Source organism: Arvicanthis niloticus, chromosome 5 (assembly GCF_011762505.2).
Source record: "Arvicanthis niloticus isolate mArvNil1 chromosome 5, mArvNil1.pat.X, whole genome shotgun sequence".
In the NCBI taxonomy this organism is placed as follows: Eukaryota; Metazoa; Chordata; class Mammalia; order Rodentia; family Muridae; genus Arvicanthis; species Arvicanthis niloticus.
In genome coordinates, this window is record NC_047662.1 from 15886176 (window position 1) to 15911802 (window position 25627).

Genomic DNA, 25627 nt, shown 5'->3' on the forward strand with positions numbered 1-25627 from the left:
CGCAAAAGAGGCTTAGGGACATCATACATGAGAGATAACTGAACAAGAGGTACCTTATCCTCCTGAGGCTGAGACTCCCAGAGGCAAGGATGGGCCCCAAGGCTTGGGTTTATCTGTGGGACTTGGGAGCTGACTGGCTGTTGGGAGTCACCTCCCTGAAGAGGCCTAGCCTTCCCTCTGAGAGACAGAAAAGCTCACCTTTGCTCAGGTTCTGGAAACAGCTGTGACAGAGAGATGCCACAGAGGGCGGCATAGGCGAAGCGGTTGGCCTCCGAGAGCTCTCGGCCCAGGGGCTGCTGGGAATCCCCTTCTGCAGCTGGCTCTGGTGCCACAGGCTGCCTTGGGTGTGACCTGTTCCATGCGGCCATTCCCAGCCCCTGCAAGAGAGAACCCAAGTGAGATGCTTCCAGGGGGAGGGCGAGGTTCCTAGAAGACACAGAAGTCATCTCTTATAAACTAACTGTAGAGGCCTTGCCTGTAATCCCAGCACTCGGAAGCCTGGGACAGGAGGACTGTAAGCTCCCAGTCAGCAAAGATTAACACATTAGTGTCACTAAAATGATGGTTTCTAGTCATACCTTGTTTTGTTTTGAGACCGGGTCTCATGTAGCCCAGGCTGACACCAAAGTTGCTACATAGCTGAAGATGACCTTGATCTCACACTTTCTATCTCTGCGTCCAATGCTGGGATTACAAGCCAGGCCACTATGGTCAGGTCTGTTCACACATGGACTGGGGGGTGGGGTGGTGGTGTACGCCTTTAATGACAGCATTTGTGAGACAGAGGCAGACAGATGTCTGTGAGTTCAAGGCCAGCCTAGGCAGTGTAAGGGAAGGCCCAGATCTGGAGTTCATTGGCCAACCATCCTAACTCTAAGCTGCTGAGGTCCGGGTTCACTGAGAGAGACACTGTCTCAAAGAATAAGGTGGAGAGGGATTAAGGAAAACACCTGAGGTCCACCTCAGCCTTCTTACACAGCATTTACATGTGCAGACACAAAAATACATCATGTATGTATGTATGTATGTATGTATATATGTATGTATATGCATATACACATGTATATACCTACTATACACACAGAATAGTTGGTTCTGTACTGGGATGAAATATATCTATATATTTCATTCCTAATCCCCTAACTGTGTAGATTAACAACTACACACATAGGTTATTTAGAGATGACTCAAAGTCCCCCTCGGATGTGCTGTGCATCTTACGTGGGACTCTTCTGCTGCTTTAGACAAGGGCACTTGAGCATTGTCACACTCAGGTGTCTATGAGTAGTTCTAGAACCAGCCCCATCCCCCCCATGGACACCGAGATGTCACCGCGGTCCCCAAATGGAAACAGCCCCAGTGACCACCCACAGCAGAGGGTGGAGATTGAGTCCTATGACCATCGACTGAACACTGCACAGCAAAGAAAAAGAATGAGCCCTGGAGAGAACCATCATAACCGAGACAACCCACAAACCACACACAACTACCAGAGAGCCATACACTGGGTCCCGTGCACACACAGGAGTCTCATGTATACACAGGAGTCCATGCACACACAGGAGTCCATGCACACACAGGAGTCCATGCACACACAGGAGTCCATGCACACACAGGAGTCCATGCACACACAGGAGTCCATGCACACACAGGAGTCCATGCACACACAGGAGTCCATGCACACACAGGAATCCATGCACACACAGGAGTCCATGCACACATAGGAGTCCATGCACACACAGGAGTCCATGCATACACAGGAGTCTCATGCACACATTGGGTCCCATGCATAGGACATAGACACATACTGAAAGGTCCGGGACTCCCCAGAAGAGAGGTCCACTTAAGTCACAGGATAGCACGCACCCAAAGGACACATGAGAGTCCGTCTTGCTGTAAAGTACATGAGGTGCTTTATTAAATCAGAGCTCTGGGCCAGCCCATATCCCCATATCTCACATAGGGGATAGAGGGATTGACCTCGTGGCTCAGATGTCTAGCGCTTATATATGGGTGGGGTGGGGAAAAAGCGAACTTTAGCGCGGGTGCACAGGATTGGTTGGTTTACTTTTTTTTTTTTTTTTGAACACTAGCAGGCCGTACCATGGGGGCAGGGTGTAGTTCCTCCCTTGGCCAGTCAGTTTCTGGGATGTTCTTAACAGGCCTTTGTCTTGTAACTCCCCCTCCTCTGTAACTAATTAGATGGGCCCAAACCTGCTGGCAGGCACTTTTAACCATTTAGGTTAGGGAAAGGGCCCTGTTATTATTATTAGTTTCGGTCTATTGTTTGAGGCTTGATTCACATTCACCTGGAATGTGTCCTGGGGTGGTGAAAATCTTACATTCAGTTCCTCGTTCTGGAATCTGCACTTTTTTGCCCAAGGTCTAAGGCGAAATATCTACACACATTTTATAAAATGGCCTTTATAATTTTTTACTCTACAATAGGTAAACAGTAAACACCATCAGCAGGAGAAACAGTGTCTCTAAAGGACGTGCAGAGGCTTCTGGGTGATGGAAATGTTCCCTATCTTGACCTGGGTGGTGGTCACATGCCTGTAAATATGATCAACCATCATGAGGTGTATTATACCTTAGATCTGTGCACCTGGTGTGTACCACACCTGCATGGATGACTGAAGGAAGGTAGAGAGAGAAGTTCTCCTTCATTCCTTGGGGAGAGGGAGGCATAGAAAAGCAGAGAAGAGAAATGGGACAAGCCCAGCCCAGCCAGGCATCCAAGCAAGGAGCAGAAGGAAGGATTCAGGGAAGGACACACCCCAGACACCCAAGTGTCTGGGATAAGGACATAGGCTCAGACCCTGATGGACCTCTAGGCCCTTCCACCTGATAAAAAGGAGACCCTGGGTGGCTGGGTGTGTTGGTGCACACCTTTAATTCCAGCACTCAGGAGGCAGAAGCAGGTGGATCTCTGTGAATTCCAGGCCAGCCTGGTCTACAGATCGAGTTCTAGGACAGCCAACAGAGAAATCATGTCTCAAGAAACAAAGAAACAACAACAAAAAAAGAAGAAGGAGGAGGAGGGAAGGGGAGGGAAGGGGAGGGGAAGGGAGGGTAGGGTAGGGTAGGGTAGGGGAGGGGAGGGGAGGGGAGGGAAGGGAAGGGAAGGGAAGGGAAGGGAAGGGAAGGGAAGGGAAGGGAAGGAAAGGGAAGGGAGAGACCCTGGTAGTTCAGCCTTGCTATACCTTGACGTTTGTCCCTGACAAATGACTATGTAGCTGCCCAGGAAAGCCACTCCTCAGTCACCAACAGAGCCCATGTGTGGTCAGAGCTGGGCCCGGGGCTCACACTACATACTGCTTGTTAAAGGAATGATTGTGCCGGGCGGTGGTGGCGCACACCTTTAGTCCCAGCACTTGGGAGGCAGAGGCAGGCGGATTTCTGAGTTCGAGGCCAGCCTGGTCTACAGAGTGAGCTCCAGGACAGAGAAACCCTGTCTCGAAAAACCAAAAAAAAAAAAAAAAAAAAAAAAAAGGAATGATTGCTACTGGGCATGGTGGCACATGCCTCAATCACAGCACTTGGGGAGGCAGAGGTAGGAAGATCTCATGGGTTTAAGGCCAGCCTGATCTAGCTAGGCTAGCTGGGGCTATACAGTGAAACTGACTCAAAAAAAAAATGCTTAGGACACTCCACAAAGAAATGCTTCACTGGTGCCTGGTACAGTGTACAGGTATAATAAACAATGAAATCTAATACTAGGCTGGGAACATAGCTGAGTGCCTACCCTGCATGCACCTGCCCCTGGATCCATCCCCTGTTCTGTACAAACCAGGTGTGGGAGATGTGCCTGAAAACATAGCACTCAGAAGGTAGAGGCAGGAGGATCTCAAGTTTAAAGTCACTTCAAGCGATGCAGCTGGAAGTCATCTTGGGATACACAGACCTTGTCTTGAAGACAAAGCTGTCTGTCCCTGGGTGCCAGGACTGTGACTCTGACTCCAGGTTGCAAGAAGGGCTATAATACACAGTTTGCACACCCTCAGTCAGCCTCAGAGGGGAAGCCACTGGACCTGGGCCACACAGCCAGCAATGGTAGACTGACAGCACCCAGGCCTACACTCTGGGCCATGGACTCTGTTTTAAATAATGGTCACGATTCTAAGAACTTGGGCAGGAGGGGAAGGAGAGAGGAAGGAGGAAGAAGAGAAAAAGCACCATGGAATAGAAGAGAGAGCAGGAGGGAGGAGAGCCACCATGGCTCAGGGCCACGATTAAAGAACTAACAGCCAATCCCACAGTCCTTAGCCCCTAAGTTTGTTCATATATGTGTATGTATATGTATATAAACTCATATATAATACACATATATATGTTTTTTTACAAATGATTTCTCATATGTCCACAACCAATAATGTTTGCAAAACATAGGTTTTTTTGTTTTGTTTTGTTTTGTTTTGAGACAGGGTTTCTCTGTAGAGCTTTGGCTGTCCTGGAACTCACTCTGTAGACCAGGCTGGCCTCGAACTCAGAAATCCACCTGCCTCTGCCTCCCAAATGCTGGGATTAAAGGCGTGGGCCACCACTGCCCGGCACAAAACATAGTTAAAAGCATCCAACTTTTTTTAAAAGGGTACACTTAAATATCAACTTTATTTAGGACAAATTGGACATTGGTTAGTCTCTGGTCTCTGTAATATTTATATTTTTTTTATCAGTGAATCACAGTTAGCAAAGCACTTTCTAATCTATTTAATTCTCACAAGTACCACACAAGGTTGAGTAGGGAGTGAGGCGGAAGGAGTCCTTCCTACAGCTGAGGCGTGGACACAGGGAGGCCAAGCTCCTTCAGTGTTACAAGGTAAATGAGAGAATAGGCCTGACTTGGACTTTTGATTTGAAACCTCTTCTTCTCCTCTCCTCTACCCCGGCATTATGAATCCATCTTCCCTTGTTTCAGATGGAGAAACTGAAGACCAGAGAGGTAAAGACCTCAACTGAAGTCACCCAGTAAGACTGGTCTCCAGTGGCTGTTCCAGAACCCTAGGCTGGAGACGGCAAGCGGGTCGGCCTGGACCTGAGGAGTGGCTGTCAGCATGGAAGTGGGCTAAGGGTCCCACATACGATGAGGGCCACACAGTCAGCAGCTTCAGCAGTCACTGCTGTGTGCCATTTGCAGGTGGTGGTAATTACACCTATTATCCAGGGATAGTCCAAGATGGTACTGTACTAGGCTGGCATCTGGGGAGCCTATTAAGTTCTCTGAAGAAAAGGCAGCCTGTGACCAGACGAGCATGTGCCTGCTTGCTCCTAACCGCTGGGGAGAAGTGTGCTAGGCACAGTGAAAGCCAAGCTCAGGCTGAACACACTGGTTCATTCTCCACAGTGCCCTGCTGTGCAAAGCATTCTCTACAGAGTGGGCTCTCATGACCTTTGTGTCAGAACTGAACCTGTCACTCTCCTGTTTAGATGCTTCCCAGCAATGGCTGCCATTAGTGGTTTTCAACCTTCCTAATGCTGAGTGAGACCCTTTAACACAGTTCTTCATGTTGCCACTTCATAACTGTAATCTTGCTATTGCTATGAATCACAATGTAAATGATCTGATATGTGACTCCAAGGGGGGGGGGGTTGCGACCCACAGGTTGAGAACCACTGGCTTCCACGCTCCACTCCTGTCTGCTGCAGAACCCTATCTTGTGGTCTGGTACCTGTCTTGTCCCTCCCTCCCTCACCACGATGGCTGCCTCTCTGCTCTCACATCTGCCTGCTGCTCTTCTCTGAGCCTCTGCAGGGCCCCTGCCCCCTGCCTGGAACTCCCCTCCCCTTACATCACATCTGGCCTCAGCCTGAATGTCACCTCCTCTGGGAAGCCTTCACTGACCACCGGAAAGCTTCTTCACCCCTCTCAGCCAGCACCCTGCTGTACCTTAATAATGCTTATTTATAACTAAAAGAGTGTTGCAGTGAGTTGGCCTGGGTTGTTTGTATTTTGATGTTAAGTCTGCTTTCTGAAGAGGGGCTGCCCCTCCCCCCACAGGCACTCCATCATGTACTTAGGTGATGTCATGTGAACCTTCTCCCCATTTTAACTGGTCAATAAATACCAGAGCCTGTGATTGGGCAGTGGGGGGAAAGGTGGGACTGGAGGTTCAAGAGTGGGGACGGGTAGAAAAAGAGAGGGTGGAAGGAGAGAGAAAGGAGGAAGAGGAGAAAAAGCACCATGGAATAAAAGAAAAGGAGCAGGAGGGATGAGAGCCCCCATGGCTCAGGGCCAAAAGAACGTGGCCCAGAGGGCTGCCCAATTGGGTTCGGAGCAGCCCAGATGGAACACAGTGAATAGTAAGTGATAATTGGGGATATTGAACGTAGATTCTAACAACATGTGCTGCCTAAGGCATATTTAAAAATATAAGGCTGTGTGTGTCCTTCATCCTGGGATATCAATGATCTAAGGTGGGTAGAAACCCCACACTGCGATTTTTAATTTTTGTGTGTGTGTGCTTTCCCAAACTGACTTACCTGTGTGTACACAAAGGATGTAAGCCTCAAGGCAAATGGAGTCCCCTAGCTTCCTCTGGCTCAGTCTACGGCATGCGTCAAACACACTTGCTGAAGAATGAAGGGGCTTTCATTCTGCGGGGACACAGATAACATACTGACACTCAGTGACACAATTGTCATGTAACTTAGTCAAAGTCACAGACGTGAGAAGGGAAGGGGGGCTGGCGGGATGCTGGCAGGATCAGTGAGCACTTACTGCTCTTGCCTAGGACCCAGGCTCCAGCCCAGGATATCTGGTGCCCTCTTGTGGCCTCTATGGGCACCTGCACACACACACACACACACACACACACACACACACACACACACACGTATATGCATAAAATAAAAAAAATTAAATCTTAAAAAAGAAATGAATAGAGAGGAATCAAGACTCATACACAGATCTAGCTGTGGAATTTACACCCTTAACCGTGTGCCAAAGTCGAGGGATGGATGATGGAACAATGTAATCCAGCAAGGCGCAGGTGGATGGGAGGGAGCCAGTCACATAGGCTTGGGCGGGCTGGAAGGGCGTGTCCTGGGCAGAGGAGACAGATAGGTGGGCAGGCTGGAGGGGCATGTCCTGGACAAAGGGGACAGTATGTGACAGATCCTAAGGCAGAAGAAAGACTAGGATTTTGAAAAACCAGGATAGCCAAAGCTCTGTTAATGGCTGCGCATGGAGGATGGCCCAACTGATGAGACTCTGGGTGGGCGTTGTCATGATGACCAGTCCCAGTGGTCCAGGGAAAGCTTTTCTCATGTTCAAAGGCAGTGGCTACCCGGGATGAGAGGATATGGGATCTCCCAGTGTTAGTTCTGTAGCTTGCTTTATAGCGGACATAATTTTGAAATAACAGTCAAAAGAATTCCATTAGGAGGATGTAGAGAAACAAAGGTCTTTTCTTAGGTCTCAAGCCAACTGTTAAGTATCTATCCCCACTACAAAGTAACCAGCTATTGATTTAAGAAGCATGTACTGGCATTTGCCAGGTAGCAGACACCGAGCTGTCTGGTAGGGACATAGAGGTGGCCATGCTATGACAGAGACAATGGCTCCCCCCATGGGGACTGTAGGTAGGGAGAGACAGACAATGCCAAGGATCTGCAGCAAAGGAAACCCCAATGGTTCTTACCCAATTCTTGAGAGCCAATGTGGGTGTGGGTGTCCCTCTCTGTAAGCCCAAGGGCAGACTGTAAAACTTCAGAGGGTTCTTCAAGGAAATATGCAAATTGCTCTACAGACCAAACCAGAAAAACCAGCCATGGCTCCAGAGGGTGTGGAACCTGGGGGGGTAGGGGGAAGAAGGAGAAGTTAGCCTGAGCCGTGCCTCTTTACTCACTCAGGAGCCTGTCCCAGCAGAGCAGCAGCCAACCCCCACTTAGTGGTCATCGAGTGCCAGGCACTCAGCCCATCTCTCGGATGTCCTTGTGCTTCGGGCTGGGACTATACCTGGGCCCTGGGCTAGCTTTGGCCCTACAGGCAGGAGTTCTCTCTCTGTATTGTTAGATCCAGCACAGTGGCTGCTCAGAAAATACTTGTGAATCAGTTAATGAGCTAAGTTTAGATGAGAAACTTCTTGCACCCCAACTGGGCACCGGATGGAAAGGAGAGGTGGGGCTAAGTGTATGGCATCACTCAGGGATGGTCCCAACCCAGGGTAACCCCAAACTTCAAACAATTTGAACTCCAGTCTCTGTCCACTTGTTAGCAACATTGGTTCACATGTGCTAGGCAAGAGTTCTACACTACACACACACACACACACACACACCACACCACACACCACACCACACACACACACACACACACACACACACACACACTCCTAAATTGCTCAGTCTGTCCTCAAACTTGAGGTCTTTTTAAAAAGAGTCTGACTGGCTTGGAATTCACTACGTAGACCAGGCTGGACCCAAACTCATAGAGATCCACCTGCCTCTGCCTCCCCAGTTTCCTTTCTGCTAAGATTACAGACATGAGGTAAGATGCCTGGCCATGAGCCCTTACACCTTTGTGGAAATCAGCTGTTCATATGTCTGGATATCTTGTGGCCCTGCTTTATCTGATGCTCTGTCTGTCTGTCTTGTGCGTCGTAATGTAGTTTTTAGAAGTCTTGAAAGCAGGCAGCGTGAACTTTGTCCTTGTGGTTTTTTTTTCTTTTCCCCTTACTTAAAAAATTATTGTGTGCCATGGTACTGGTGTCTTCAAAATGCTGGGGTCTTCCTCTACAACTGGGCTGTTCTTGCATCAGTAGCCTCTCCTGGGCTCCCTTTCTGGTGCCAAAGCCTTAACTTCTCTTCATGACCCCTTCAGTCCCGAGCCTTCAAGTGCTGCTGAGGCTGCAGCTGCACCAATGGCCTCTCACAGTGCCAAGTCTCAGCTGCTCTCCATGACCCTTCGCACCTTCAAAACCAGTAACACCTGGGAGAAATTTACACAAGACCAAGTTCAGCTGCAGCACGAGGTGCAACCTTGGCCACCTCTGGTGCTTCTGTGTGCTGAGTCTCAGGGAACACTTCCCAGAAGATGTCACCTCACGGCTGCTGCTGGCCTCTTGTTAATCACTGCTAATTTCCCAGCTCCAGCTGACCAGCATCAATTGTCCCAACAAAGGTTTCACTTTAGTGGCTAATCACAGTCACTTCTTCAGCCCCAGCTAACTGGAACCACAGGTTTTGATTTCAAAATATGTAATGGCCTTGATCAAGTCTTTAAGGGACTCTCAAACTTCCCTCTGGAACTTCAGAAGCCAGGCCTGTCACCTGCACGTCTTCCATTACACTTATCTTCCGAGATCCTGTTGAACAGCTCACAAAGGCAAGAATGCTTGATGGCTTTTCTAGCCCAAACTTCTAAAGTCCTCCCACAGTCCCTCCCCCAAACATGGTCACGAAGTTCTAAAGTCCTCCCACAGTCCCTTCCCCAAACACGGTCACGTCGGTCACAGCAGTGTCCTGGTACCACTTTCTGTCTTAGTCAGTGTTTCTATTGTTGTGGTGCAACACCATGACCAAAAACAACTTGGAGAAGGACGAGTTAATTTCACTCACAATTCATCATGGAAGGCAGGTAGGGCAGAGACTCAAGCAGGGCAGGAACCTGAAGGCAGGAGCTGATGCAGAGGCCATGGAGGGATGCTGCTTACTGGCTTGCTCCCCATGGCTTGCTCAGCCTGCTTCCTTATAGAACCCAAGACCACCAGCCCAGGGATGGCATCACCGACAGTGGACTGTGCCCTCCCCCACTGATCACTAATTAAGAAAATGTCCTGCAGGCTTGCCTACATCCCATCTTATGGAGGCATTTTTTCAAATGAGGCTCCTTCCTCTCAGATGACTTCAGCTTCTGTCAAGCTGACATAAAACTAGCCAGCTCTCTCTCTCTCTCTCTCTCTCTCTCTCTCTCTCTCTCTCTCTCTCTCTCTCTCACACACACACACACACACACACACACACACACACACACACACACACACACACAGTTGACTAGGAAGATTACTTTTGCCTCTTTAAAAGCTAACCAAATTTTAAATACTTCATCGGTGCACAAGAGTCCCTAAAAGTGAGGAAATTTGAACTGACTCACATCCTGTGGGAAAACCACACAGAGAGAAGAAACTTGACAAGGAGGGTGTTTTCCAAAATCACTTCTGCAAGGCAAACTGTCGGGGATGTGAGTGTATTTAATCTGTTTTCTCCAGTAAAACCCCTTTGAACTTTCTAGAAGGTGCTGTGTGTGTCTGTCTTGGGCAGGCAACTACTGGACATGTTGTCAGGATACTGGCCATAGGCCACTCCAAACGGAGAGGAGCAGGACTCAGGGTGATTTTAGTATTTTCCTTTTATGTTTGTGTTTTGTGCATTTATCAATATAAGTAAATACCAGCTCTAAGATCAGAAAAAAATAGACATTTAAAATTTATAATATTGCTTCAGTTTATAAAGTGTCCCTCAAAGGTTCCAGTAGAAAGGGCTTGGGGTTCAGTCTGTTACAATGTATGGGGGCCAGTGATGGCACCACCTTTGAGATGGGGAGCCCAGTGGGAGGAAGTGATGTCACTGGGGTCTATTGGGTCTGCCACTTCCGATCTCTCTTCTTCTTGGCTACTGTGGGGTGAACCGATCACCCCACATTCCCACCATGATGCCCTGAGCTGCCACAGGCTCCAGGCAGCAGGGCCAAGTGATCCTGACTGAAACTTGAATCTTTGAGCAAAACCCGACCCCTTTCCCTCATTAAATTAACTGACTAGCAGACATGAGGGTGGAGCTGGCTTGTGCTGGTCCAGATGTGCTGGCCTGTGAGCATCAGCTCTCATCCCAACTCTGTGTTCAGTGCTGCTGTCAGCGTGCAACTGGCGGTGGGGACATTTACACCACAGGAAATTGGCAAATGCTACAAACTGCAATTTTTCCCCTAGAGAAGTGACTAACCAGCATATTGCCATATATATGTGTACATACATATAGAATTTGAGTTATTTCTTAAAATACTTTTATTTTTTTATGTGTGGCAGACACATGTCTACATACATGACAGAGGTGCAGGTGCCTGAGAAATTCAGAGGCACCAGATCCCCTAGAGCTGGATTTACAGACAGTTTTGAGCTGCCTGATGTGAATGCTGGGAACCAAGCGTGGGTCCTCTAGAAGGGCAGCCAGCGCTCTGAGCTGCTGAACTGTCTCTCCAGCCCTCTAGTTATGTATTACAACATGTTTACAGAGTAAAAAAACTGAGTGGACCTCACTGAGATCTTCATGATCCTTGTCTCTTGGCCAAGGGACTAGAGGTTACTGGGTTTTATTTTTCTAGCATATTATAAATGAACTTATTGATATTATTATAATGGAAAGAGAACAGTCAAATTAAAAGTCACACTGTGTGTGTGTGTGTGTCTGTGTGTGTGTGTGTAGGCACACATGACACAATGCACATGTGGAAGTCAGGGGACAGTTGGTGGAAGATGGTTCTTGCCCTCTATTATATAAGACCTCCAGAATCAGACTTAGGATGTTAGGTTTGGCAGTAGGCACTTTTATCTGCTGATCCATCTCCCTGGGCCAGAAAAAGATAAATTAAAATAACAGTCCCGTTACTTTCTTCTTGGAAGGTAGTGCTTTGGGTTAGAACACTGGCTCCATGTAGCCCGACCAACTAGATGAAGCCTGGGTCACCGAAATGAACCATTGTTTGACCAACAGGTCCTGATAGTAGCAAAATAAATGGGCCAGTTACAGAGAGAGGTGGTCCTTAACCATCTACAGTGTGGGGATGAAGGAGCCTGTGTTTCCAGCTCGGGGTTATGTGACCGTTAGGCTGTCACACCCTTCCCCCCCCACCCCCCCACCCCCCCGCATCTAAGGAGTATGGTGGCACCTGCGGGGTAGGGGAGGTGGTGCCACTGGAGCTGTGAGCTCTGGTCCTGGGGGCCCTCCACCCCTTGCTGTGGGTCAAAACCAACACCCAGCCCAAAGTTGAACTGGGATCTTAAAGTGTGTGTGAGGAGACACTGATGCTAGGAAGCCCTGGATTCCTGTGGCAAGAAAAACATGCTGTTGGTGCCAGCATCTCTGTGTTCTGCATTTCCCAGCAGCACCAGGGGCAGGAGGTCGTGATGGAGGGAGTAGCCACTGTTTCTGAGAGCCTCCTGGAGATCATGTCCTTTTCCAGGTACTATAAAGACATCTAGGGACTCCAAACAAGGTCCATGTTTGATCTAGAAGAACACCATCTGCCGGGGTAGCAATTTTTACAGCCTGAGAGCCACCACACCCACAGTGAGACTGTGTGTCCAGACTCGTGACAGACAGGGATGGTTCTGGAAAGACCTCATTGTGACCCTCAGGGATTGTGACTTTTAGCCAGCCAAGCACATTACCTATCACTAAGGAAAATGCTGCTCAAGTGAATTTTGTCACTCGTGGGACTGAGAGCCAGGCATTCTACAACCGGCAGCCCTGGACCTTGAGAGCTCCCAATTGGTGTTTGTTGACTGGCACCAAACACAAGGCAGTGTGATTTCTCCTAAGGAAAAAAAATCCCAAAGCCAGCATGGAAAAGGACATTAAGCATGGTCAATATCATGTTTTAAATCATCCAAACACTGCCTGACCCAGACCTGGATAAGACCCCATACAAGAATGGACGTTGTTTTTCCAGTTGCAGCTCTCTCTTCCCTGAAGCAGTCTGTGAAAAATCAATGTCTGACATAATAAGAATGTGTGTGTGTGTGTGTGTGCGTGTGTGCATGTGCACACGCATGTGTCTGTGTCTCTCTGTGTGTGTGCATGTGTGTTTGTCTCTGTGTGTGAATGTGTGTCTGTTTGTGTCTGTGCCTGTCTGAGTGTGCATGTGTGTCTGTCTGTGTGTCTCGGTGTGTGCATGTGTGTCTGTGTGTACATGTGTTTCTGTGTATATGTGTCTGTGTGTGCGCATGTGTGTCTGTGAGTGTGTGTTTGTGTGCACAGAAGGAGGTGTTTCTCTCCTTATTCTGATCATGAGTGGATTTTTAGATGGTTCTCTCAGATAATCAACAGAGAGATGGTTACAGTGTTTAGAGAGGGCTGGAAACTTGAAGCACAGAGCCAAGAACAAACATTTATCCCAAAAGCCCATTCCAACATTGAACCACAGTGGGTTCTTTAAACTAGAAACCTTTAAGAGTATAACTGAGGGACTGGAGAGGTGGTTCCATGGTTAAGAGCACTGACTGCTCTTCCACAGGACCCAAATTCAAATCCCAGCACCCACATGGCAGCTCATAACTGTAACACCAAGATCTGACACCCTCACACAGACATACAGGCAGGCAAAACGCCAATGCAAACAAAATAAACATAAGTAAATTTGAAAAAAAAAAGGTTCAATTATTAAAGAGCATAGTTGAAAGCTGTGTGTGTGCTGGGCGGTGGTGGCGCACGCCTTTAATCCCAGCATTTGGGAGGCAGAGGCAGGCGGATTTCTGAGTTCGAGGCTAGCCTGGTCTACAGAGTGAGTTCCAGGACAGCCAGGGCTAGAAACCCTGTCTCGAAAAACCAAAAAAAAAAAAAGAAAAAACAAAAAAAAAAGAAAAAAGAAAAAAGAAAAAAAAAAAGCAAGCTGTGTGTGTGTGTGTCTGTCTTGCGCGTGCGCGCGCGCGCGCGCACACACACACACACAGAGACAGACATACAGCAAATCATAAGATGCTTCTGGAAGCAAGGACTCTAGCCCCCCCTCCTTGCACCCACCCATTATAATATTCACTCAATAACCCTGCCTCAAAGTCTAGTTGAAAGCTAGAGATGAATGAGGTATGTTAGGAGATCTCCATAGCAACGCTTCCACCACAGAGCACCTGGGACAACCTCCTCACATACCAGGAGAAGATGCTGAGGAGCCTGGAAGGAAAGGTACCACCCTCCTCCCCTCCCGCCAGCAGCCTGGAGGATGGGTGCAGGGCCGGCTCTGTGGTCTGTGTCCACATTTGCCACTGCTCTCTTCCCTCTACTGGGGCGCTGGCACAAGCCACCCACATTTCCACGGGGTCACAGAGGACGCCCTTCACCAGTCCCATGTCTGTCGGTCATTCATCAGACACCATGAAGACAGCACCGTCCCAAGGCAGTCACACTGTACCAATCTGCTCCCTTCTCACCCAGGCAAGGCCTTTACAAAGGGGACAGGGCCACAGGCAATCTGGTCCCATGATCCTGCTGACATTTCCCTCCCCCGCTTCTCCCTGCTAACATCCTCCCCCCCCTTCCTCCTCCCTCACACTGCTGTTGCCACACCACCCTGCTGTTCCCAAGTCCCCCAGATACTGTGGGAGCATGGCCTTTGCACTGTCTGTCCCTTCGATGAAATGCTCTTTTCCCAAGATGACCATGGCGGTTGGGGTTGGGATGGGGTGGGGGTGGCGACTACCTCCCTCTTCGAGTCAGTCTGCCTCCATCCCTAACTTATGCAGTCCCCTTCTGCAAGTGGGACTCCATACATAACAAACAGTGCTAACAGCATCTGCCGAGGTTTCCTAGGGCACACTGTCACAATCCCCACCCCACCCCCACTCTGCTTCACAGCAGCCTTGTAAGGAAGGCACCATCCCTGTCCCCACTTGACCCCAGGAAGCCAATGCTTATTAAAAGTGAAGGTCACGTTAATGGCTTGCTGCAGTCCTACTATGCACCCTAGGCCAGTGTGACTTCAGTCACACTGCCAAGCTCAGTGACAGAGTGACACTAGCACACACAGAGGCTCCCAGCACTGAAGAAATATGATAAAAAACAAAACTAAATAAAATAGAGCCCCAAGTACTTTTTCTTCTTCTGTTTTACTAAGTGGACCCAGCTGCCATGAGCCTTCCTCGGTTTGTAGAGCCAACACAGGGCTGCTGCCTCCGAAGCTATGGTCGGAATCCTACCCCTTCCTTGTGTGCCTGCCTCTGTGACCAGGAGCATTAGGGAGAGAGTGGCTGAAGTCCAAGGCACTAGTGTGTCCCTGTTGCTCCACCCCAGGACCCCATGTCCTCATGAAAGCTCTAGGTTCACACCAGCCCCATCACCCCAGTCCTAGTTAACTCTTCTGTCTTGATTTGTCTGCTCCAGATGATGTCTGACAAGAAAGTGGCATTCTGGTTATGTTGTACGAGGTACCCTGTGATAGCATCTGGTAGAGGCAGAGCTGAATAAATGAATAAATGGATGGATGGATGGATGGATGGATGGATGGATGGATGGATGAATGGATGGATGGATGGATGGATGCCTCTCTCTACAATTGAGAAATGACTTCAGGGGGCTGGAGAGATGGCTCAGCCGTTAAAGGCTAGGCTCACAACCAAAAATATAAGAGATATGACTTCAGTATATATATCTTTGCAAAGAGCAATGGGTTTTATATACAATTGAGGCCCCCAGTTTTCCCAAGAGGTTCTTTCTGCGGGTAGCTTTCATTATAGAACATCTATCTAACAAGCAGCCCCCAGTGGGATTCTAGAAGTCATGGGCAGGTACTCGTGGGCTGACAATTTGAGTTCGTTTCCACTGGGGTTTAACCTCTGACACAGGTCCCATGACTTGTGTGGCCTGGACATTTGGAATGCAGAGCTGGGCTGGGCTAAAAATCTGATGAGTGAGATATTTATCAGAAAAAAAGAGTAGGGAGGAGGTGAGGCAGAGAACTGTTGACCAAGCTCTCTGCGGCACGCAGGCGGTTACAGCGGGCACAGGTTTTAGGCAGAGGGTAGCACTGTGGCCCAGCTGTCAACACAGGGAGGTCAAATGGAAAAGACTGAATTCTGCCTGCTGTAACATATTCTGTACCCCGAGTCTATGCTAAATAGCAGTATTTCAGAGCCCAGGATCTCTGCTGGGAGAAAGCTTGTTCCACACACATGAAGCTCTGTGTTCCTTTTTTTTTTCCCCCATCTGTCTTATCCCAGCACTCAGGAGGTGGAGGCTGGAGGATCTGGAGATCTAAGTGGTCATCCTTGGCTACATAGTGAGTTCAAGGCCAGCCTGGGCTACATGAGACTTTGTCTCAAAAACCCCAAAACCACTGAAGGCATATAAGAAGACTATTAACTGCCTAATGTAAGGACCACCTTCAGGTCCCACATCAGCCAAGCCTAGGTTCTGATTTACTCTGCCCAGTCAAGGTATCCAAGTTCAGGCTGAACAGCAGCAAGCTAAAGTCAGTTGTGCTCCCAGCCACGCTAAAGCCTGGGCCTATGATGGCTCCGAGGGTTCCAGAGGTCACCCTGATTTGCTCCTTCAGTCAAGCTCGCAGACAGATATTTTGTAAACGAAGCTGAGGTGTTCCTGAAAGGTCCTGGCTTGCTGGGGGCCACTCAGGAAGCTGAGGAATACACCCTGACTGCCTGAGCCTTTGGGAGTCTGGAGGAGAGCTAAAACTGGAAATGCAGAGTGTGAGGTGGGTGTTATGTTTCCAGCCCTGGAGGGAGCCTCAGAGTCCTCACCTAGAAGGCAGCCACCCTAGCTCTGTCTGCAGCTAAGGTTTCGCTACTGAGGAGAACAGGTTATCAAGTCACTAGACCTGTGAAGAAATGCATCTCTGCTTGTTTGAGGCATAGCTCAGTGGGTTTTAGTACAAAAGAAGAAAGCTTGAGTTAGTCTTCAGCATCCCCAAAAAACTGTTTGTTTTTACTTTCTTTTAAATTTTTATTTATTTATTTTCAATTTTATGTACATTGGTAATTTGACTGCATGTATGTATCTGTGTGTGTGTGTGTGGGGGGGTGTCAGATCCCCTTGAGACAGGTGTCACAGCCAGTTGTGAGCTGCTATGTGGTTGCTGAGAATTGAACCCAGGTCCTCTAGAAGAGCAGTCAGTACTTTTAACCACTGAGCATCTCTCCAGCCCTGTTTTTGTTTTTCAAGACAGGGTTTTTCTGAGTAGCCTGTCTGTCCTGGAACTCACTCTAGGCTGGCCTCAAACTCACAAAGATCTACCTGCCTCTTCCTCCCAAGTGCTGGGATTAAAGCCGTGTGAGCCTCCACCACCTAGCTGCTATCTGTCTGTCTATCTATCTATCTATCATCTATCTATCTATCTATCTATCTATCTATCTATCTATCTATCTATCTATTTTTTTTTTAAGTTTCTTTACATAGCCCTGGTTGTCCTGGAACTCACTATGTAGTCTCAAATTCACAGTTTGAGAATAAACCCCAAGCGCCAGGATTAAAGGTCTGTGCCACCATGCCTGACTTTAATTTACTTTTGATTTGGGTACTGTGCTTTCGAATTCATGAAGCATCTTGACAGTATCTTCAGCACCGGACGAATTACAATCCTTTTGTGTTAAATAAGGAAATGGAGGTGGGGGGTGGGGAGACACCCAAGGTGACACAGAAAGGAAGTGGCGGTACCAGGCTTCCCTGGGGCTCCTAAGTTCATTGAGGGTACCTTTTAAGTCCAGGGGTCTCTACTCACTGACCTATACTCAGATATTTGGGGAGTGGGAAACTCAGGCTGGAAGAAGCATCTTCAGTGAGGCCCAGAGGTTCTAACTAGGAGGATGGGCCCTGGGTTCCTTCCTGACTTCTCCACATACTGGGTAGTTGGGGTTTCAGTGGCCTTGTCTCTCTGTTCAGCAGATTCACCCTGAGGAGTCTTCACTGCTGTGTTTTCAGAGCCTAAGCAATGTACACGATAACACATAGTAGGTGCTCAAGAAATACACAGTGAGTGGAGGCCTGGGAAGCCTTATAGGTGTGTGTGTGTCCTCTACTTCAAGGCAGCAGTGGCCTCAGGATCAAATCTGCAGATTCAGCCAGCCCCTGCTTCTACTCTGGGTCACCCCTGGGAAGAACAAGGACATCATGGAGACCAACTTTGAACCTAACACTGGGTCAAACTCTGAAGTCAGCTCCACCCTTGATATCTATCCTCTTTGCTCTGATTGCCTGGTCTTGACCAAAATCACTCCATTGTTCCCAGCCTCAGTTTTCCCGTACATAAATCTGCTCCTGCAACAGTAAGGGGAAATGTCCCCTACTCGGTAAGTAGCCGCAGCGGGGCGGAAAGCCACGCCCCTGTCACAGCAGGAAGGGGCCGGGCCTTTCCCGGACTCTGGGGCTTCCCAGGCCTCGGGGAATTGAGTCTGGAGACTCAGAGGGTGGGAGCGGGTGCCTGGAGCTTCCAGTACTCAGTGGGTGTCCAGTGACCCTGCGTGACCTTGGGCAAAGTCCTTTCTTCCCTCCCAACCCAGCACCTCTCCTTTCAGAGGAGTGTTTGGTGTCCTGGGCTGTGCTGGCAGGCAGGGGCCGCCAGCATGCTCGCAGGCATCAGTTTCCCCTCCAGCCACCCAGCTCGAGTCCTAAAAGCACTTCCGGGAACGGAAGCGCAGTGTCGGCTGTGTGGGGGCGATCGGGGCTCCCCGCGGGCTTACCTGGTGGCAGCAGCGACAGATGAGACCACGACCGGAATCCGGGCAGCCCTGCTGCTCCCGCCCTGGAGCTCCCCGCCCGTCCTCGCCCTGGCCCAGCCGCCCCACACCGGCCTGGGCCGGTCCCGCCTGCGCAGCCCTAGGGCCTCGGCCTTCCGGGCTGGGCCGGGCGCACCGCCACCTAAGCCACCAAAGCTATCGCCTGGGTGCCGGCCCCAGGATGGGACCTGTGGATCTGCGCCTCCCCCTACTCCCCCAGGAAGCGAGAGCCTGGGGCACGGGAGGGCTCTGCAGAAAGTGCTCCCCAGGGGCTCGGCTGGCTGGAGGGGAGTACGAGCAGACACTTGAAGGGGAAGCTTCTAAATTTTGCCGCCACACATGGAAAGAGCCTGTCCCAGAAGCATCCTCCCCCTCCTGTGCACATTGCTCGGTGAAGTTTGCATTCTGCCTTCTGATTCTTCTTTCACTTTCTCTAATGCTCGCCAGTCTGCACCCGGGGCTCTTCATTCCCACAGGCCTCCGTTTTGGGGGTTCCATTCCTGTGAGACTAGCCACCCAGTGAGCTTGAGCCATTAAACAAATATTTGCTGAGCCCCTACTATGTGCCAGGTTCTGTTCCAAGGCTATGGATCAGCACACCAGGCCTACGGGCCCATATTTTTTTGTTTGTTTTTCGAGACAGGGTTTCTCTGTGTAGCCCTGGCTGTCCTGGAACTCACGCTGTAGACCAGGCTGTCCTCGAACTCAGAAATCCGCCTGTCTCTGCCTCCCAAGTGCTGGGATTAAAGGCGTGCGCCACCGCTGCCCGGCTACGGGCCCATATTTTAATCACTCTGAAGTTGATTGTTTTCCTGTTTGTCAGTTTACAATCTGGATATCCCACTTAAAGGACCCAGGAATGGGGGTCTCCCATGCTTCCTCCGCTGCTCTCCTCACTTGGGAGATGAGTCTTGTTGCCCTGGCAACCTGTGAATTTTCATCACACCTGTGAATTTTCATCACACAGGCGAGGAAGTAGGCGGCCGTCCTGATCAGGGCTGGAATATGAGTCACCATGACCTCTAATGTCTTTCTCCTGGAGAAGACAGGTTGGAGTTGTAAGTGGAAAAAGGACTTGAGCAGACAGGTCAGACGTGCGGCGTTCCAGCCGGGAGCCTGTGACTCAGGATCCTACTGGAATGCTATGGGGCCTCCATCACCTGATCTCCCTATCGGCCAATCAGGACCTAGATCAGCAGGGGGGGTTATTGTAGGTCAAAAAGGACAGTTGTGGATCTTGAAGGATTCTAGCTAAAGTTCTGGGCATCACTAAGGAGGGGCAATAACCATACCAAAGTGGCACGCCTCTCCCCACCCCACCCCCTTAAAAAAAAATCCCACGGAATTTTAAAAGATCGGATTGTTGGCTATGAGGTATGCAGGACTGGAGTGGCCTGAGGTCACCGATTAAGAAGCGGTTCTGGGCTGAAGTAGCCTCAGCCTGAGCAACTACCTACCTCAGCCTTTCAGATGTGAGACGGCTGCCGTTTCTATTTTAGCATATGCTGATTTAGCAAGTTCTTGATATAAAAAATAAATAAATGTAAATGAAAGTTTTTTTTTTAAAGGGTCATTCGCTAATGGAGAAAGGAATAACAGTAGATAAGGAAAATCAATATGGAAAATAGTTTTAGAAAAGAAGTCACACTCAATACAAAGTGGTCCCTTATGTGGGGTTCGGGGACAGTAAAGACGTAGGGAAAACACTGAGCAGCGGAGAGCCTATGCTTTTTAGTCCATAGCCACATATCAATATTGATTTTTTTACATCTTGACCAATGTATCAGTGTTAAGGTTGGAAAGCAGGGCAAAGGGCACGTGAATTTTTTGCTGAGGACTCTGCACTGTTTCTGAAACTTTCCCGTTGGTCTCTCCAGAGCCTTTGTCACATATTTTGTCACATACGCTTGCTAAACAAGTGACAGATTATCATCCTTAGTGTAGTTACTGGTTGCCTCTGAGCTAAGCCCTGCTTTGCCTTTGTTTAAAAAGATGATCAGGGCCGGATGGTGAAATGCTGAAACCACAGCTTCTTGTTGCAGGGTGGTGCCAAGGCTGAGGCAGGGGGATCACAGGCCTGAGGCCTTCCTGGGCTTTACAATGAGTCAAAGGTCATTCATCCTAAGTAGTTTAGTGAGACCAGATCTCAAAAATAAAAGGTGCCTTGTCCAGCCCCTTCCTGCTGTGACAGGGGTGTGGCTTCCCCCCCCCCCGCCCCCATCCTCATGCCCACGGTATTTAGCTGTATCTAGAGGAGCAGCTCAGTGGTAGAGCCCCGGTGGGGCAGGCTCCACCCCTCAATATCCATAAAGAAGGAGTATTCACCCCTGCTGGGCCTGCTTTTAGAGTTTGAGGGCAGCAAACCGGCTTTTCCACAGAAAGAAATGAGATTGGTATTCTCCCAGAGCGATTTAAGACCTTTTAACATGTGTTTACGTACTAGCTAACAATGTATTTTTTATCACCAGGATATGAGTCTCCTCAGACATTAAAAGTGAATCAGATTACTGGGCGGATGTCAAGGGTTCTCTTGTCCTTATTGGAGGTTGGCCCCAGGGTCTCGAATTAGTGTTGCATTATAGAAGTTTATCCCTGTCCCTCTTTTTAGGTCAGAGGAGGACATCAGGTGTCCTGCTCTGGCACTCCCCACTGTTTCCTTCAAGGCGGGCTCTCTCCATGAACCTAGAGCCACCCTCCCATCTCCAAGGGGACAGCCAAAGGCTCAAACACATTCTGTAACTTCCTTCAGTGTGGGCCAGAGCCCCTGTAGCACGCCCGACTTCTCTGCCCACTCCAGGGCAGCAGTGACCTTGCCTGCATTCTTGTCCCCAAGTTTTGAAGTTCCAGAAGATGGTTGGGACCAGGTCAGCTTCAAAGGGACAGTAGTGTTAGAACATCTTTGCCCAGGGACCCCAAAGATGCCTTGGCTGGGACCCATCCTAAGCCAGGAATGACAACAGGGGCTTGTAGGTCTAGGTCCCAAGCTAAAGCACAGGACAGTAGTCATTTGATCAGATGAGGACATTCCTCAAGCCTGGGGACTCCAGTGCTCTCACCTGTGGGGTTCGGGAAACTAGAGGGGGGTTAGTCAGCAGGCCCAGCCTGCTTTTTGTCACTCTTCTGAGACCTGAATCCCATGGTCATTCATCTCATATTTTCTGTGACATTTTTGTTCTATTTACAAAGGAGGTATTGCATTGAGACAAAACTCTAGGCTAATGCCTAGATCTCTGGCATAGACTGACTGTGCAACCTTAAGAGGTAAATTCACCTTTCTGATCTCAGTGTCTGCCTCTGCACGAACAGGAACACAGTGGTTTAGCACCACAAGGTTGTTAGAAAACCATAATTTGTTCGTTAGGGAAACGCCTGCGTGTCTTACGAGTACTGGACAAACACACTCCCACCAAACGGTAACAGAAAGGATTTCCTTGACCAACTGAAGACTTGGGGGTGGATTTTGTCTCCAGGAAGTAGAATGGGGCTGGAGGAGCAGGTGGGGAGACAGTGTTCTTTTGCTGTCTGACTGGCAGTCACCCCAAGCTTCACACACCCAAGGCCGATGGTGGAGATGCTATCTGTTCACCCTCTGGGAAAGGTGAACCATACTGGCCACCTGTAAGAAGCTGAGTTCATGCATGCCTCCAACATTCTCGCTGCACCAAGAACTGTCTGACCTTATAAGAAAAATAAGAAGATGCTGTCATTTTTAGGGCAGTATATATACCCATGCTTTTTCTTGCTTGGGTATTTATTTTGTGACACCAGGGATGAGTGGACCTAGGGGTTCACACATTCCAGGCAAACACTTTACCACTGACCTCCACTCTCAGTCTGACACACAGTCAGATGGAAGAAGCCCCTGAGGCAGCCCTTGCAGGCATTCAGAAGCATAGGGCCCCTCCATCCGCTTGTGACTCAAGCTGTGCTGTGAGCAGTTGGGACATCCAGGGCGTTTTAGGACTAACTGAGTCAGACTTAACTCAGTCTGGAGAAAGGGAAGCCGAGAGCCAAAGACCTTGCTCAATAGCATGTGACCACTGATCAGAGCCAAGCACCCAGGACCCAGTGGCAGAGTCCTCTCATCTCTCCTGACAATGTCACCATGAACTGTGCCCTCCTGTTATTCTTGGACTGCAGGAAATGGGGTGAATGGGAAAGGACAGTGCATAAGGCCTGGGGAGTCCCTCCAGAGTTTTAAGTCTGATCACAGGGACTTTCCAAGCTCTCATGCTGGACTCCTTGCTCTTCCATCTCCTCCTTGCCTGAGCCCTGATCCTGGAACCCACCAGAGCTCATTTTTGAGGGCAGATGCCCCCTGCATGAAAAAGAAGCCCAAACAGTCTTGAAGAGATGACCCAGGGACCTGTCTAGTGACTGTCACCTTGAGGCTGAGGTGGGGGTGGCATCGCCGAGGGCGAGGACCGTTGCATTTACGAGATGTTTTATCTTTATGACAAGGGAGCAAATAGGACCATAGATGTGATAAGAAGAGAGGCGCCATCTGGAAAGCTTTTCTTCTGTCATGTGTGTCTGGGAGTCTGATGGAGAGCTGGGGCCACTGTGTGTGTGTGTGTGTGTGTGTGTGTGTGTGTGTGTGTCCATTTCTCCTTATAACTCTGAGATTCTCTGAGTCAAGCCCTCATGGTACACAACTGGAGATCTCAGCGTGGAGCCCGGGGACAATTCCTGGACCCACCCTCTCCACTCCTCCCCATCTCTGTCTGTTGAACCTCAGATACCCCCTCCCCACTTTACAATTCCAATCCCATGTGTACTCCACCCTGGGGTGGACCCTGTGGGAAACCGGAAGGAGACTTTTGAAATGCAAAGTTTGGGATGGGTGTAGCAAGCCACTCTGGAGAAAGCTCGGCAGTGCTCCCATGGGCTCTGGCATCCCAGGAGTGAAAACGTACAATGGCTAGAGACGGCCACAAATTTCCCAGCACATAAAACATCAAAACCCCGATTAAAAAAAATGAAGCCAGCTACATAGATTACAAAAGAGACCTGGTTCTATTTGCTTTGTAGTAAGGTCACTGTCCCAATACATCCACGGAATGATATACACAAAACCCAGGAGCTCTAGAAGAGGGGTAGGGACCCCACCACCCTTGAGTCATAGTCACTTATTTAGGGGATACGTCTCCTCCCTTTCCCCCTTTCCTTTCTATGCTACACAAGGCCAGACAGGTGCAACCCCATTGTTCCAGCATGGGGTCCTTGGTCCAACATGGCCAGGCTGGCTTTGACATACATGCAAGTCCAGTTCCAATGTGATTTTGAAAGGAGGCTCCTAGCCCCTCACCTGTGCAGACTGTGAGATCTGGGGGAGACAGGGAACCTTGGCAGTGCTGGGCCTGTAGAGATTCGGAGTTTTCAGGCAATAGAAGTGATCTGGGTTTGCTTTTGCTGTCTGCAGAACAGAGTCCGGGGGCAAGGCCAGTTGCTACTCTGGCTCTGTGGGTGACAGCAGAATAGGGTGGACATCAGGAGCGCCAGGGCAATGACAAAGGCCAGCACCCACCGGATGACGCCGGGGTAGATGAAAGGCAGGATAAGAACAATGAGAAGAGCCAACAAAAGCAGATGTACAGCCAGGCGCCGGGCAGCGACACGGTTGACACTCACTACGTCCTGTTCATCTTCTCCTGTCCAGTTGGCTGGCCGAGCTGCTGAAGCAGCAGAACCCACTAGCCTCTGGGGACATAGGCGCACCTCTGGGCATGGCAGACGCCCCACCATCGCCTCCTGGTCTCGTAGACTGCAGATGAGGCCTCCCGGGACGGCAGTGACCTTTCGGCACAGTGGACAGGGGATGGACCAGGTGTCTTCCTGCACACATAGCAGAAGCTTCAGACATACAGCACAGAAGGTATGCTGACAGCTAAGCAGCTTGGGGGACCGGGCACAGTTGTAGGGCTCTCGGCACACCAAGCATTCCAGGTCACCCTCCACAGAGATACTGAGACGCCCAGTGGGCCCCAAGGCAATGATGGTGCTTGTGGTGGTGGCACCCGCTGAGATAGGCTGTGGGGCCTCAGTGCAGGACATTGTGGGGATGGAGTTAGAGGGATGAGGCTGTTCCGCGCAGGGGCATCCGCATGGGGTGTCCGCTGGAGCTGCACAGGGGCACCCGGATGGGGTGTCCGCTGGAGCTGCCAGGACTTGCATGAGTTCCGGCCCTGTGGGGACACTTCCAGTCTCCTTTCTGCTCTCTGCGGGTACCTGCTGACAGCAGATGTCTGGCATCTTGCTCTCCTCGTTGTCCAGCTTGTTTCTCGGCTTACGTTGGCCCTTCAGTTATTATTATTTCTTTACTCGAAACCCAGGGTTAATCAGTAACTTGGAGACCTGGAGACTTTGAATTACCTGATAGAAGGGCCAAAATGGGTGGAGTCTAATGAATCAGGACTTTCCTGTTAGGGCCATGCCTGGCTAGTGTCTACATGATAACCAATGGAAACATTGTGGTGACAGATGGCCCTACTAAGCTCTGGAGTGCGCCAGTGACACCCCCACCTCCACCCTTGGCCAATCAAGGCCCCTGGTGTGGGGAGATGAGTGGACTCCCCACAACCTTTTAAAAATTACATGTATTCTCTGTATGTGTCCATTTATACTTATGATACATGTATACATTGTATATATGTGGAGGTCAAAGGACTTGGAAAAGTCAGTTCTCTCATTTCACTACAGGGGGTCCTGGGGGATAGAACTTGGGTTATCAGGATTGCTGGCATACTTGCTGAGACATCTCACCAAATGTAAAATATCAGGCTTCGGGGCACAGAGAGGTAGATGCAGTAGGCCTGGATGGGGTCTAAATAGCTGTAAACTTCACCAACACCCCTGTGGTCCTGATGAGGGTGACAGCGTGAGGAGCATCCCTTTGAGAAAGGCCTCCAGAGATGCGTTTCTGACCAGACCTTCTAGATTTCAGAACCAATGCAGAAGAGAGTATTTGTGCCTTGAAAACATGAACAAATGAGTGGCATCAGGAAAAAAAAAAGAGAGAGAGATATTTTGGGCAAAGTGTTCAGAACAGAAAAGTCTGAACAGAAAACCAAAACTACCAAAGTGCCCATTGGCCCATTCAGTTTCTTGTCATCCTGACAGCTGGATTAGCAGCTTCTGGTTCCCAGGTATTTATCGCTCCCGTCAATGCACCACAGGAACAGACACCT

General features: G+C 49.6%; 2 protein-coding genes across 2 annotated transcripts in view; both read right to left on the reverse strand.

Moving 5' to 3' along the window:
- Positions 1–18541, reverse strand: part of Tmco4 (transmembrane and coiled-coil domains 4) — an 86458-nt gene extending 67917 nt beyond the window's left edge. The window contains exons 1-4 of the mRNA XM_034503703.2: positions 18405–18541; positions 7644–7794; positions 6484–6597; positions 199–377 (exon numbers count right to left, since the gene is read on the reverse strand). Coding sequence (XP_034359594.1) covers positions 199–368 — 170 coding nt within the window. The 5' untranslated portion in view covers positions 369–377; positions 6484–6597; positions 7644–7794; positions 18405–18541. The remainder of the gene's footprint in view (positions 1–198; positions 378–6483; positions 6598–7643; positions 7795–18404) is intronic.
- Positions 18542–23688: 5147 nt separating this feature from the next.
- Positions 23689–24753, reverse strand: Rnf186 (ring finger protein 186). The gene has a single exon (XM_034502992.2). It carries the CDS (start codon positions 24690–24692, stop codon positions 23820–23822), a length of 873 nt encoding a protein of 290 aa, XP_034358883.1. The 5' UTR covers positions 24693–24753; the 3' UTR covers positions 23689–23819.
- Positions 24754–25627: the final 874 nt, after the last annotated feature.

Excerpts from the sequence above, each read along its gene's own strand:
- Rnf186 (XM_034502992.2), bottom strand. The coding sequence starts at position 24,692 with ATGCCAGACATCTGCTGTCAGCAGGTACCCGCAGAGAGCAGAAAGGAG.